Source organism: Glandiceps talaboti, chromosome 12 (assembly GCF_964340395.1).
Source record: "Glandiceps talaboti chromosome 12, keGlaTala1.1, whole genome shotgun sequence".
Taxonomy (NCBI): Eukaryota; Metazoa; Hemichordata; class Enteropneusta; family Spengelidae; genus Glandiceps; species Glandiceps talaboti.
The window spans coordinates 351,615-367,415 of record NC_135560.1 but is presented as its reverse complement, the minus strand read 5'-3'; the positions used below and the strand labels follow the sequence as shown (position 1 = coordinate 367,415).

General features: G+C 34.4%; 1 protein-coding gene across 1 annotated transcript in view; it reads right to left on the bottom strand.

Annotated features, from left to right (window-relative positions):
- The window catches only part of LOC144443344 (uncharacterized), a 49,793-nt gene extending 42,922 nt beyond the window's left edge, over positions 1-6,871 (bottom strand). The window contains exon 1 of the mRNA XM_078132800.1: positions 6,761-6,871. Within this exon, the coding sequence (XP_077988926.1) occupies positions 6,761-6,863 (103 nt within the window). The 5' untranslated portion in view covers positions 6,864-6,871. The remainder of the gene's footprint in view (positions 1-6,760) is intronic.
- Between the last annotated feature and the right edge of the window lie 8,930 nt (positions 6,872-15,801).

Below are 15,801 nucleotides of genomic sequence, written 5' to 3'. Positions count from 1 at the left end.
CTGGCATTTGGTTGTTGATAAGGGCTGTTGTCATGGTAGCTAGGGCCAATTGTGTCAAAATATTTCACATTTTTACACCTAATTTGCATATTGCTGGCGAGATCATTACTTATAAGTTATATGCTTAAAGTGTATGTAAGTAGGTTTCCAAAGTTTGTGACTTTTTGCCTGCAAATGACGTAGTTTTCATAGGTGATTAAAGATTTGTATGACATTTTTGACAAAAGGACGATGTTAATAGTGAAAAATTGATTTTTTTGAAAATCTGCGATGAGCATTTTGCTTCGAGAGTCTTCGGAAAATTGCGTCACTGCTGGAACATGATCGTGGCATGCATTTTTTTTAACCATGCCTGAACGTTGCGTGGTAGGAGGACGTCAATGCTTGAGTCTACACTCCGATTTTCTCACAAAAGATTTGGAAGTTCCAATCAGCTTGCTTCTTTTCAACATACAGAGGATGAGTTTCCAAACATTTTCAATGATGTCTTAGTACTGCACAACTCTCAAACTCACGAAAAACGATCATGAATGATAAGATGCTGCGTCCTGGTGTACTACATATTACAACATTGGCAATGATGACGTTTCTTTTGTTGTCTGTGATTACGAGTCCTAATGTTAAATTAAATTGAAAGTTATTTCACCTGATAAGAAACATAAATTACACTTTCAAAGAACATACTAGTATAACGTTATGAGCCTTTACCACATAATGGGAATTTTTACTTGCGATAGCAACGTCTTTGTACCGGCCCATATCACCGTGCCGATGAATAACACGAACAACACATGCTCATACCATGATACTCAAATGCTTGTACTATGTACTACGGTACTATAGTACAGTGCACTTCCTTTTAGACATATTCATGACCTTATTGCATGACTTTGGTTTCCTTGTCAATGAATGAAGACCAGTCATTTATAAATGCAAAATTTAATGCATTGTTCGCAAGGTTGAGAGCAGTTGAATGTGACTGAGAATGAGAACAGAGCCAGAGATTTGTTGGGCTGTATACTACTATATTCCTAGCGTGTTCTCCGGAGCGTGTCTATATAGTCACACGTCGTGAGGAACTGTACTGGGTGCTCTAGTGGTAGACCTCGCCGTGCTACCCTGGAACGCAGTGTATGCTCAGTGCTCACCGTCAATAAATTATTTGTTCCTGAACTGTTCTGATTTTTTCTGGTAATGATGATTTCACAAAATCCTTTAAAGATTGACAACCGATAAGACCTTCAATTACATAGATGTTCTCATGAAATATATGAATGGCGGTTCAAACACAATTAGCGTTCGTACACACACACACTGTGTAGTCAGGTAGTCAGTAAGTCGATATATCCCCACTAAATAGTACTACTGTTACAGTGTTATGATCTCAATGGGACAACTACTTTCGAAATTTTGACCCAATTTTTTCCTTCATCTGCTAATTTAAAATATCTACTTTTTATTATCATAACTTACCGGTCAGTATTATTTAGTCTGTTGACAATAACATCGTCAATGACCATCTGCAGATGGGGATTGTTGTTTGGCTGTAGTTGTGGTTGTGGTAGTGGTTCATACATATATGGTACAATACAAGCATCCACAACTACCACACCTTCTTCATCATCACTAGTACTGCATGTATTATTGTCATTGTCAATTTCGAATTCTAAACAGTAGAAGATGATTTCACTAGAATTGCTATCGCTTGTTATGTAATCAGACATATTTGAAGTTCGTTCCGGTTGTGATGTCATGAAATACATAAACAACTTCGGCAATTTCTGAAATTTTTCCAAAAAAATCAATTTTTAGTAATTAATATCGTACTATTGTCAAAAATGTCACACAAATCTTTAATCACCAATGAAAACTACGTCATTTGCAGGCAAAAAGTCGGAAATGTTGGAAACCTATTTACATACCCCCAGATGCAGACTGTCGTCTTGACTTTTTTGCTATTGTTGCTGCTGAAATAAATAGAATATACATGGTGTGCGCAGGACGTTCCATGAAGTCAAGATGATTGTTCTAACTCGCCATACTTTCATTTCTACGAATTATTCATGAGCGTTGTCTTTTATTTGCATAACAAAACAAATATAGCATTTTTATGTGCACGCAACTATACATACATCATGCAGACCATGCATGACCGACATGTTGACAGGCAGGCGTAAGGTCATTTATAAAACATGGATTACATCGTTCACTGACATAACTCACGCATTCACGGTTTATAGCCTCAGTCAAGAATGTTCAGTTCACTTCAGGGATAACATTAGGTCTATCCGTGGATAGGAAAAAGTCACATGGATGATTGAGTGTCAACAGCTTCGGCTGTCACCATGATTATGTAAATTGTATGTTAATCATGAACAGAATGTCTTTAACCTGGATGCCTGGTTAGTCCCCGCCAGACAAAATCTGGGATGGGGACTTATGGATTGGGTTCCGTCCATCCACCCATCCAGAGCCGTTTCTTGGAGATGCCTGAACCAATTTTTTTGAAACTTGGTACAGGGGCAACATACTATGGCATACATATGCACATCAATTTGTTTCATGATACGATCCAATATGGCCGCCTAGCAGCCATTTTTCGAATTTTCCCTGTCCAAAGCCATAATTCAGACATGCTTGAACAGATCTCATTCAAAGTTGGTATTAGGAAAGTGTTTTATGACATACATGTGTATATTCATTGTTGTCATAATATAATTCAATATGGCAGCCTGGCAGCCATTTCGTTTGCGAATTTTCCATGTCCAAAACCATAACTCAGACATGCTTGAACAGATCTCATTCAAAGTTGGTGTTAGGACAGTGTTCTATGACATACATGTGTATGTCCATTTTCATCATGATACAATCCGATATGGCTGCCTGGCAGCGGTTTTGTTTGTGCAGTTTTCATGTCCAAAGCCATAACAGGTCATCCCCCCCCCCCCTGTACCCGACCCATCCTCTATTGTTGAATGGTTTATTCCAACACGTCATCTTGAAGAATAGGCATGAGTAGGCATGTTCCCATGTCCAATGAGCAGACACAACATATCTAAGTCTGTTTGATTTAGGTTCACAAGTGTTGTTGCGTGATCAGAGTAGTGATATCAAAAAAATGACAACATAAACTGCCAGTTCCTTAAAACCCAATCATAGCACGGACTATGTCATTCTCAATGATTTGTTAACTATTGGAGGAGATAGTACAGACGATAGATTATATTTCATGTGTTCGAATCCTCAGTGAATGAGTAGTGCACATTCTGTATGTATGTGCATTGTGCATGCTGACTATTAGATTGAATGTTATAGGTTATGTATTTGCAGACAACTAGTGTTAAATAAAACACATTTCAGAGGTTTTTTTAGGAATACGACAAAACATAATCTGCATCTGAATACAGACTACAAAACCCCAGTAATGAAGAAATCCATTGTACATTTATTTTCAGAAAATATGAACAGTTTGCCTAAAGATATTTGTCGAATTTTGTTACACACTTAAATAAGTGGGAACGGACTTGACTAGTTGCCAGACAACTAATTTCCATTTTTTAGCTCTGCTGTCAGCAAAAGCTGAAAGCGTAGCTTTAGGTATAGGTGGGTATAGAGTATAGGGTATAAGTGAATCATAGGTGTCCGTCAACTTTTCTTATTTTCATCATCTTCTCCAAAAGTAACAGTCAGAATACTTCGATATTTGGTGTGCATGTTCCCTGGGGGGAGGCTATTCAGATTTGTTCATGCCAAGTTGATCTGTGCCATTTTCAATTATTTTTTTTTCAAAAATGATATTTTCATCATCTCCTCAAATACTACTTGTCAGATTGCTTTGATATCTGGTGTGTTGATGCGCAGAGGGTAGCTTACTCAAATTTGTTGATTTTAAGTCAGCACATCTTCTTTTCTATTTTTGATATGTTAATGAGCATTATGGCCGACACCACATTGGAAATCAGTCCACGAGACATTAAGTAAACTGCAACTTTTCAAAAGACTATCCTTCAGATCGCGACCGTTTACTCTTTGAACGGCTGCTCACAGGCCTTATTTTTGGGTATTTTCAACTCGCTGTACCTTTCACTAGAGTCCACCATTTTAGATACTGTAAATGCCTAAACCTCAACTGACATCTCTTCTTTCGTACCAGCTAACACATTTTGGAATAACATTTAGGAATACCAATTTTCTGAGGAATTCGGGATGCATACTTGAGGCCCTGAAATTTCTACCGGGTTTATCGCTCATAGTTTCCTTAACATGGACCGGAAAGTTTTACAAATATCATAAAAAGGTTGATTTTATGTGTTTTAAATAACCATGGCAAGTAAATTTAGTAGGATTGTTGTGTTACGGTTCGTTCAAGAATTTTCGGAATTGTAGCTTTTGCTTCCAGTTAAACATCGCAATGAAAACAAATTCAAAAACAGAAGATAAGCACTCAAAATCACATTAAATGCTACAATTATTGTAGCTACTCTGCAGGACTCAAAATATTGCGTTACTTTACATGATCAAATGTAACATCGCGACTTCGTACATAAACAACGGCCCTAATTAGGATTAAAAGATTACCACTAAAGCAAATAAGTGACATCTTCACACCAATGGAAAGCCGCATTTCTAGTCTGTTCTCTATAGTGGTCTGAGGAAGTGCGCACCGTGTTATCATGAATGCACTACCAAATTATATAGAACTTGAAGCTTGCACTCTTCATATATAGCCAAATTACAGAAAATCATCAATTATGCAAATTATATTGAATTTTAAGTGTGTGTTTCTAAGATATAGTCTAATCACCAAAGAACAAATAATTATGTAAATGGTTCATTAATATTCATACTGTTTACCAAAACCTACTCAGTTCTCGTCATTACCCTAAAGAACATGTGCACCAAATTTCATTTGAATTGAGAAAACGATGACACAGACACAGACACACAGACACACACAGACTTTACATCCCTAATATATAACCTTCCTTACAGAAGGTAAGAAGGGAATAGAATTTACTAAGTTGAATGGTATTTAAAATATTCAATTTGGTGGAAAAGAGATACAGAGTGTGCATTGAAGTGAGAGAATGTCATCAAGTGGACACGTTTCTTTTGTAGCCCAATTCTGCGTCTAGAAACATTAAAACATTAAAAATACCGCCAATGGCGTTGTAGCACAACTGTAGTTTTTTAAAATGTTTATCCATATGCTAGTCTATACTAACAATAGGTGTTTATTTGCTGAATAACTATCCAGTTGCCTATCCAACCATGTTGCTATCTTTACGATAAATGCTATCATTTGGCTGTTGCTATGGGCGTGGTCATGTTGTTAGATATATTTGCATACATTTGTGTATGTTTTTGTTCACTTGTGTATGAATTCCTGATATTGTCTTTGCAATATACGTGATCATTTGGCTGTTGCTATGGGCGTGGTCTTGTTGCTAGGAAAATTTACATACATTTTTTGAATGTTTATTCAATTGTCTATTAAACCCTGTTGTTATCTTTGTGAAATACACCACCGTTTTGCTGTTGCTATGGGCGTGGTCATGGTTGCTAGGGTATTTGCATACATTTTTTGAATGTTTACTCACTTGGTTACCAGATGATGTTGTTATTTGACCAAAATATACTGCCATTTGGTTGTTGCTAAAGGGTGTGGTCATGGTCGCTAGGGCCAATTTTGTCAAAATGTTTTTAAGAAAATCTGCAGAATAAGTTTCAGAAACATCTCGCCAAGTTTCAGACTCATTGACCAAGTACTTTTTGAGATATAAGTTTTTGACCAAAAATGAACATTTTTACACCTAATTTGCATATCACTCATGGAATCATGGTATGCTTAATATTTCTTCGTCCATACATCCCTAGATACATTCCCATTAAATTTCAGCCCAATCTGCTCAGTAGTTTTAGAATTATAGATTTTTAACCAAAAAGACACATTTTTAGCCCTAATTTGCATATCACTGATGGAATCATCCCGTCATGAACAAATCTTACTTTACACCCCCTTAAGAATGTTCCCACCAAATTTCGCACCAATCTGCCCAGTAGTTTCTGAGTTTAAGTTTTTTGACCAAAAATCACATTTTTTGACCCAAATCACACACCTGTGATGCGATCATTTTGATTTGAACAATTTCCCAACTAGACACCCAAAGTAATGGACCCACCAAATATCGTGGCAATCGTTTCAGCGGTTTTTGACTTTAAGTTGTTTACACACACACACACACACACACAGACAGACAGACAGACGCCGGGCGATCCCTATAGCACTACTGAACAAGTTCAGTTGTGCTAAAAATGTGAAATAATTCCTATTCTTCAGATTACAACTTTGATGACACTTGCTGAAACTAATCAAAAATATGTGTTTCCTCACAATAGGCATTCAGTTTACATCTAGTTGTAAATGAATTAACAGGCTCTAAGTATACCAGTTTATCTGTTGCAATTTTTTTTTGTTAACAAAATAAGTTAATAGTATCACAGGAACTTGTTTTCTAACTTAAAAAGTCTCTTTGATTTACAATTCCTGTGTACAAATAGCAAATTTTTCATGACAAATAATTTAGCCAATGAAGACCATGTGAAAAATGTTTGTGTATGGTGAGACAGACACAAACAGGCAGACAGACAGACAGACAGACACACTCTGACAGAAAAACAGACAGACTGTTCAACAGAAGGCATTCCTATCAGCTCCAAACTGCTAGCAGTTACAACTGCCTTGAGTCACAGTACTAACCTGTTATATCAAACTTGATTTGATCATAACCACACCCATGGTCTTGACATGCATAATACTTGAATACTGAAGGTAGCCAGTTTCCAAGATGATATGTTGGCATGGTAACATAGTGTAACCGGCTCTTCAAATCTTGTAATTGGGAAAGCCTAATCAGATATAAAAAACACAAACAAACATACATAAGTGCTGTGCAGACATAAATGTCTAAAAAAGAGATAGTATTTGTTTATAGTTTAACAATGACATTGACAGGTTTTACAGGACAGCAAAAATTTACAGCTTTAAGTTTCTCTTGGATTACAAGTACATGTTACAAATACTAGAAATATTAGTGTCTCCAAGTATAGGTTACAAATATAGACATATACAAATATAGATTACAAATAGTGCGATCATCAGACAACTGATTTCTACTCTCTGGGTGTGCTGTTTATATAGAGTGCAGACAATAGAAATATCATCACTATTGTCTATGTGTTGGTGGGTTGGTGCTGTGTGTGTGTGTGAAGGTGTTGGTTGTTATTGTGTGAGATATTGGGTGCGGACAAGTAGGTGTTGGCGGGTTGTTTCATGTCAGGCTTTAGTGTTTCGTTAGTTAACGGGTTTAGTTTAGGTGATAGATTCTCTATTGAAGTTGGACAAATAAAACTTATTCTCGTGTCAGCATTTAGATATCAACTCAGTTCTTTTGTTTAGTGTAGAGTTTTTGTCTTTAATAATGGTTAGTTTTTTGGTTAAACACAGGTTGCATCATTTTGTTTTATTTTGGTGTATGCTTGGGCTGTCTTGCTGTGGACCAGGATACAGAAAAAGGCTCATTGTTTCTTTTCAGTTTCCAAATGTGTTTTGATAGAACTATCATATATAGATAAGTATCTCCAAGTATAGGTTACAAATATTAGACATACATAGATTTAGTATCTCCAAGTATAGGTTACAAATATTAGACATATATAGATAAATATCTCCAAGTATAGGTTACAAATATTAGACATACATAGATTTAGTATTTCCAAGTATAGGTTACAAATATTAGACATACATAGATTTAGTACTTCCAAGTATAGGTTGCAAAGATAGACATATATAGATAAATATCTCCAAGTATAGGTTACAAATATTAGACATACATAGATTTAGTACTTCCAAGTATAGGTAACAAATATTAGACATACATAGATTTAGTATCTCCAAGTATAGGTTACAAATATTAGACACATATAGATAAATATCTCCAAGTATAGGTTACAAATATTAGACATACATACATTTAGTATTTCCGAGTATAGGTTACAAATATTAGACATATATAGATAAATATCTCCAAGTATAGGTTACAAATATTAGACATACATAGATTTAGTATTTCCAAGTATAGGTTACAAATATTAGACATACATAGATTTAGTACTTCCAAGTATAGGTTGCAAAGATAGACATATATAGATAAATATCTCCAAGTATAGGTTACAAATATCAGACATACATAGATTTAGTATTTCCAAGTATAGGTTACAAATATTAGACATATATAGATAAATAGCTCCAAGTATAGGTTACAAATATTAGACATACATAGATTTGGTATCTCCAAGTATAGGTTACAAATATTAGACATACATAGATTTAGTATTTCCAAGTATAGGTTACAAATATTAGACATACATAGATTTAGTATCTCCAAGTATAGGTTACAAATATTAGACATACATAGATTTGGTATATCCAAGTATAAGTTGCAAAGATAGACATATATAGATAAATATCTCCAAGTATAGGTTACAAATATTAGACATACATAGATTTAGTATCTCTAAGTATAGGTTGCAAAGATAGACATATATAGATAAATATCTTCAAGTATAGGTTACAAATATTAGACATACATAGATTTGGTATCTCCAAGTATAGGTTACAAATATTAGACATACATAGATTTAGTATTTCCAAGTATAGGTTACAAATATTAGACATACATAGATTTAGTATCTCCAAGTATAGGTTACAAATATTAGACATACATAGATTTAGTATTTCCAAGTATAGGTTACAAATATTAGACATACATAGATTTAGTATTTCCAAGTATAGGTTACAAATATTAGACATACATAGATTTGGTATCTCCAAGTATAGGTTACAAATATTAGACATACATAGATTTGGTATCTCCAAGTATAGGTTACAAATATTAGACATACATACATTTAGTATTTCCGAGTATAGGTTACAAATATTAGACATATATAGATAAATATATCCAAGTATAGGTTACAAATATTAGACATACATACATTTAGTATTTCCAAGTATAGGTTACAAATATTAGACATATATAGATAAATATCTCCAAGTATAGGTTACAAATATCAGACATACATAGATTTAGTATTTCCAAGTATAGGTTACAAATATTAGACATACATAGATTTATTATCTCCAAGTATAGGTTACAAATATTAGACATATATAGATAAATATCTCCAAGTATAGGTTACATAGATTTAATATTTCCAAGTATAGGTTACAAATATTAGACATACATAGATTTAGTATCTCCAAGTATAGGTTACAAATATTAGACATATATAGAATAAGAATAGTTTTATTGCATTTCCAGGCCTCCGGCCCATTTGCAAGGAGGTTACAAAAATTCAAAGTCAGATCATGACTTTCAGTTACAGAGTGCGTGAAATCAAGGGATCTACATTACAGTGAAATCAAAGCACAGTTACATACAAACATACAGAGGTACGATAAAGTTATAAAAAATCAGAATCAACACTTAACTTGAAGACAAAATTTCTTTACGTCTCTGAAAAGCCTTATAGATATAACTTGATAGTTTCCTAAGGACAGCATCATCTTTTGAGGCCATCAGACGGTTAAATTTACATAGGTTAGGAAACAGTATGAAATTCTCTGGAATAAATTTCAATCTCAAATCATTATAAAGGAAGCATTCAAACAAAAAATGGTACTCGTCTTCAATCATATTTCTTTTACAAATTTGACAAAATCTAGCCGTACTTTCTATACCCTCATGTCTACCTGTTTCAATAGCTAAAGGCAAACATGCACACCGAAAACATGCCATAATCTGTCGTACTTTAAAATCACAGTTCAAAAACAAATATTTCTCGGGTTCAAGTAAACTCTTAAAATTTACATATGTACGCAATTTAGGTTTAGACTGTATATGAGTCCACCATAATTGTTTCGAAATGTCTTGTGCTCTTGCTACAAATTCACTAATAAAGATATCCTTATTTCCTACTTCTTGACAAAGCCATACGAGTCCAAACCCATAAGAATATAAAATATTTTTAACAGAGGATACCCAGTTGTGTCTACCCATTAAATCTAAATTATATAACATAAGATACGCTTGACGAGGCAATCGATGGGGAGGTAGCTCGATTAATTTAAGCCAAAAATTTACACAACGTTTAAGTGACCATACGAAAACTGGTACGCGTCCACACTCTCCTACAACTGCCTCGTTAGTCGCACTCGGTGGTAAGCCCAGAAAGACCCTACACCATCTACGCTGAAGACGTTCAATAATATCATAGCACTGATAGCCCCATATTTCAGAGCCGTACAGGATAATGGGTTTGATCATTGTATCAAACAGCATGAAATGTATGTCAAAAGGGAAACCGCCAATTCTTATATAGATAAATATCTCCAAGTGTAGGTTACAAATATTAGACATACATAGATTTAGTATTTCCAAGTATAGGTTACAAATATACATACATATATAGACAAGTGTCTCCAGGTATAGGTTACAAATATACATATATATATATATATATATATATATATATATATAGATAAGTATCTCCAAGTATAGGTGGCAAAGGTAAAAATACAGATAAATATCTCCATGCATAGGTTACAAATATAGGTATATATAAGTATCTCCAAGTATAGGTTACAAATATAGACATATAGATAAGTATCTCCATATATAGACAAGTATCTCCAAGTATAGGTTACAAATATAGACATATACAGATAAGTATCTCCAAGTATAGGTTACAAATATAGACATATACAGATAAGTTTCTCCAGGTCTAGGTTACAAATATAGACATGTATAGATAAGTATCTCCATATATAGACAAGTATCTCCAAGTATAGGTTGCAAATACTAGACATATACAGATAAGTATCTCCAAGTATAGGTTACAAATATAGACATATAGATAAGTATCTCCATATATAGACAAGTATCTCCAAGTATAGGTTGCAAATACTAGACATATACAGACAAGTATCTCCAAGTATAGGTTGCAAATACTAGACATATACAGATAAGTATCTCCAGGTCTAGGTTACAAATATAGACATATAGATAAGTATCTCCATATATAGACAAGAATCTCCAAGTATAGGTTACAAATATAGACATATACAGATAAGTTTCTCCAGGTCTAGGTTACAAATATAGACATGTATAGTTAAGTATCTCCATATATAGACAAGTATCTCCAAGTATAGGTTGCAAAGATAGACATATATAGATAAGTATCTCCAAGTATAGGTTACAAATATAGTCATGTATAGATAAGTATCTCCATATATAGATAAGTATCTCCAGGTATGGGTTACAAATATAAACATATATAGACAAGTGTCTCCAGATATAGGTTACAAATATAAACATATATAGTATCTTCATATATAGATAAGTATCTCCAAGTATAGGTTACAAATATAGACATGCATAGATAAGTATCTCCATATATAGACAAGTGTCTCCAAGTATAGGTTACAAATACTAGACATACAATGGATACATAGATAAGTATCCCCAAGTATAATATAGATATATATGGATAAGTATCACATGACTTTTAAATGCAATACATATGGAAATAGAATAATTTTTGAAGAAAAGAAAGTAAAGTAGATGGTTCCAGTGATTTTTTTTGTTCAGGAGTAAATAGTTTAAGAATTGAAAGTAACAAGTCAATACAGATACTGTAATGGGAGTAAGGACAGGACACCATAACATGTGGCACTTTTGTCAGACAATACACCTATTGTGATCACCTATATTTAAGATTTTTAAATGTCACATTCTTTTATTAGCTCCATGACACTATACAGTACAATATACAGTTACTTGTCACATAGACTGTTCTTTCTATTATTTTCATTAAAAAAATTATGAATTTTATGTTATGCTGACTGAAATAGAAACCACATTATACTACTTCAGTGCTAGTACTACATGCATATTAATAATGATCAAATCAGTGAGGAAAATCATTAAAATACTGTTAAAAACAATCAGAGCTCTTTCTTGTATTAAAACTCTGTTGATCAAATGAACAGCATCAATACAAGACTACTGGGTGGGGGGGGGGGGGTTACAGACTGGACATCACTAGATCCTATGTCCCATAAAAAACTATGTCAAAAACACAGATTTAATCTGATCACTCTCCCAAGCCTTCTTTTTTCATACATTTGTACTGTGATTACTAAATTTAAATGTCCAGTCAACTGTTGATAAGACATGGTAGTTACTACTAATACAGCAAAAAGTTATGACCGTACACATTTTGACTCCAAAATTGATATTGCCTAATGCTCGAACCACAGTTCATAGAGTTATGATCTTGTGTATAACAGGATCTCATGGATGGCATGTACCTCATTTGTAGCAACTGCGATGTAACCCAATCGCTTACCCTATATCATATCCATAGGGGTGCAACTACAAAATAACTCTTCAGTTTGAATTAAACTGAACAAAGTAAAGATTTATTTCCTTTTTCACTTAAAATTCACGACAAATGATCCTTGATCAGATTATGCCTGAAATTAAAAATTCATTACATTTTACAGCAAAAGAGTCAATGAATGTCATGCATCATATTTTATAAATGAGCAGCCCCTGACATATTTTCATTTCTATTTAGAGTCTGCCACAACAAACAATGTTGCAAATTGAACCCATCAACAAATCACAAGACATTGTACACACTATACATCTTTTCAATTCGTCAGCTATGGAAAGTGGTGGCCAAATTACAATTTTATGAGAGACATGTTAATGCCACAAATATGGATTATCACATGGACCTAATAAAGTATGTATCATCAAAAACATTTAATTTGTACAGAATTTCTCCTGTTGCTCAAAATATTTTTTTCAGGAAACCCACACCGTGATGACTCGGATGACACGTTTCAATTTGACATTATTTATTATTATTATTTATTTGCCAGAGGTCGAAAAAAAAATTTACATATCAAGTGAGGAAAATGAAATAATCAAGTAATCACATCGCCAATGAGAAAAAAAAAGTATATATAAAAGAACAACTTGAACTTCTGGCTGGACCACAAAAATAGTTTGTTCAAACTAGTCGAGTTCGAGGCCCAAGGAAAACATATACAGTAATATGATATAAAAATAACCAAAAAAAAAACTTGAAATAACAGACCAAAACGAAAGCAAAACACACACACACACACACACACACACACACACACAAACAAACAAGCAGGGAAACACACACACACACACACACACACACACAAAGAAAACATATGCTCGAAGAGCGATGTCTTAATACCAAAAAAATACACCTGTTGAAAATATATACAAGGGGCAAACGAGGGTTATAACGATGTTTTCAGAGTAAATTGACTTAGACTAGTAAATACTGTTTTAATTTGGATTTAAAGGTAGATCTTGTTCCTATCTTTTTCAGTTGGTCAGGTAACGAATTCCAGTGTTTTGTGGCTGTGTATTTAAAACTGTGTTGGCTCAAAGTGAGATTAACTTTTGGAATGTAGAATTTGTCTCCTGTTGAGAGTCGCGTCACATAATTATGTGGTATTGAGTCGAGGTAGTCGTGCACTGTCTGTGAGAAATTGTTGTTTTTCAAATCAAAGATAAATAAACAAGTATTAAATATGCATAACTGGTGAACATTTAAGATGCTAAGTTGGTGAAACAGAGGGGCAGAGGGAGCACGAAAATCAGAAAATGTGATGAGTCGGAGTACTTTCTTCTGAGTACTTTCTTTCTTCTTTCTTCTGACATGGATTGGTATAAGTTGTTAATACATGTCACACATCCAGATATGGGCATGACTTGGTTATCATTGCTTCGTAATTGTCCTTTGTGCAATTGACTGTGATGGCGCTGTTCTTCCTGTCTGTATGTCCCATGGGGGTATTACCTTTGCTATGTTACTACTAGTGCATGAAGCACTGCTGTGTCCTGCACTGGAAATGACGAGATTGCAGGTCCACAAATTAATATTACTACCGGAGTTTTCCGAAAACAAGCCCATCCGTAAAGTTGTCCATGGGTGATCATTTGGCGGGTGGGCGTCTAATGGGGTTTTCAGATTCACTACGGCAAGAATTTTGCCTTATTATATTGGTAACGTTAGTTTTTATTTAGTTCCAATGTTCCGTTGAAAAAAAACGTAAACTTAGAGTGCCAATAATAAATGGATGTTTTTACATGAGAAGAATGTGATCGTGAAGGTAGATACAGACACCTTTGTGCTGAGATCGATCAACAAGTCGGCAGATGACTCATGGAGATCCGCAGATGTCACTGTCAATGCGACACACTGGGTCTAAAAATAGGTCAGGGTAATTTGCATGGTGAGTGTGCACACAAAGTGAATTACATCAAGTGAGAGTTGAAGTAATGTGTAATGTCATGTATAAATGAGTTCATGGAGATTTAACGATCGGTACAAGGCTAATGTCAAGTTTATCCAGGGTGAACAAATCATTTTGTGAACTGGTGGTCCCCGGACCAGTGATGAAAAAATGCAGTGGTCCTGCTGAAAAAAATTAGTGGTCCCATGTCCCGCTAATGTGAAACATTGAATCTTGCCTATGAATCTGTATATTCAGACGTACACTACTTTTAGTTGAACAATATCCAATTTATAATAATAAATATAACGTTGACATGCTTGGTTTCAGTCAATTGACAATTCTATTCTATTTGTATTGGTTATTTTTGAGGCATCGATGAAACGAAAAACATCGAATGACGACTTCACTTGGATCTCACGAAGGATCAGGAATTGACAGAAATATGCGACAAGAACATTGAAAAACAGTTTTACTTAGTCATGATTGCAGTATAACGACAAAAGTTGTAGTTACGTTTTGTCAAACTTGTCGGGAAAACCCAGACATTTGCTAACAAACCATCACAACTGTACAAAGAAACTGACCCCTTCAAAGTTGATCCTATAAAATCTCACGAACAAAAATAGGAACACATACATTGCCTGACTAGAGAGGTAGTCCGTGTGACGGTATCGAGATAAATTCAAATTCGCCAGTCCTCAAGGCTTTGGCAAATATCACACTACAGTGCTAAAAAAAATACTTTGTTGACTATCTGTAACTCTAGAATCAGACTGTTCATTTTGTGTCATGCTGGTCAGTAGTTTTCCTATAAATCCATAGCTCAAAAGATTGACCATTTTCTGTGTTGTCCATTTAAAACTTTACAGCCATTCGCATTTCAGATCAGGTCTAAATTATTTACGAGATGGGTAGCCACACTGCACTGCACATGTACTTGAGAAATGGTAGCTTATTTGAGAGGTAGTGTGGACGTCCTATGTTTACAGATAGTAACAGATAATATATGGTGGGAAATGCCTTGGCGCATACCATTTCTCTCTAGGGTTGGTCTTAGCACATTAATTTTAGTTACACCTTAATTGCATGTAAGGAGAAAATGAAACAGGTGGTGTATATTTTTGATCGTGTAATGTTTTATATATTACAAAGTAAGTGATAATAAGCAGCATAAATGCTCAGATTTGGAATGCATTTGTGTTATGTGTCTAACAAGCAATCTACACACCCGAAATGGAATGGGCCACTACGAGCCACTGTACACATGCATTGGATGGGAGACTTCATTTCATGAAAGGGGTTCTACTATAAATCATTTGAAGCTCCTTTATGAATAAAAGCAACAATACAATCAATGCTGATAGAATGATAGCATATAAAATGTTTCA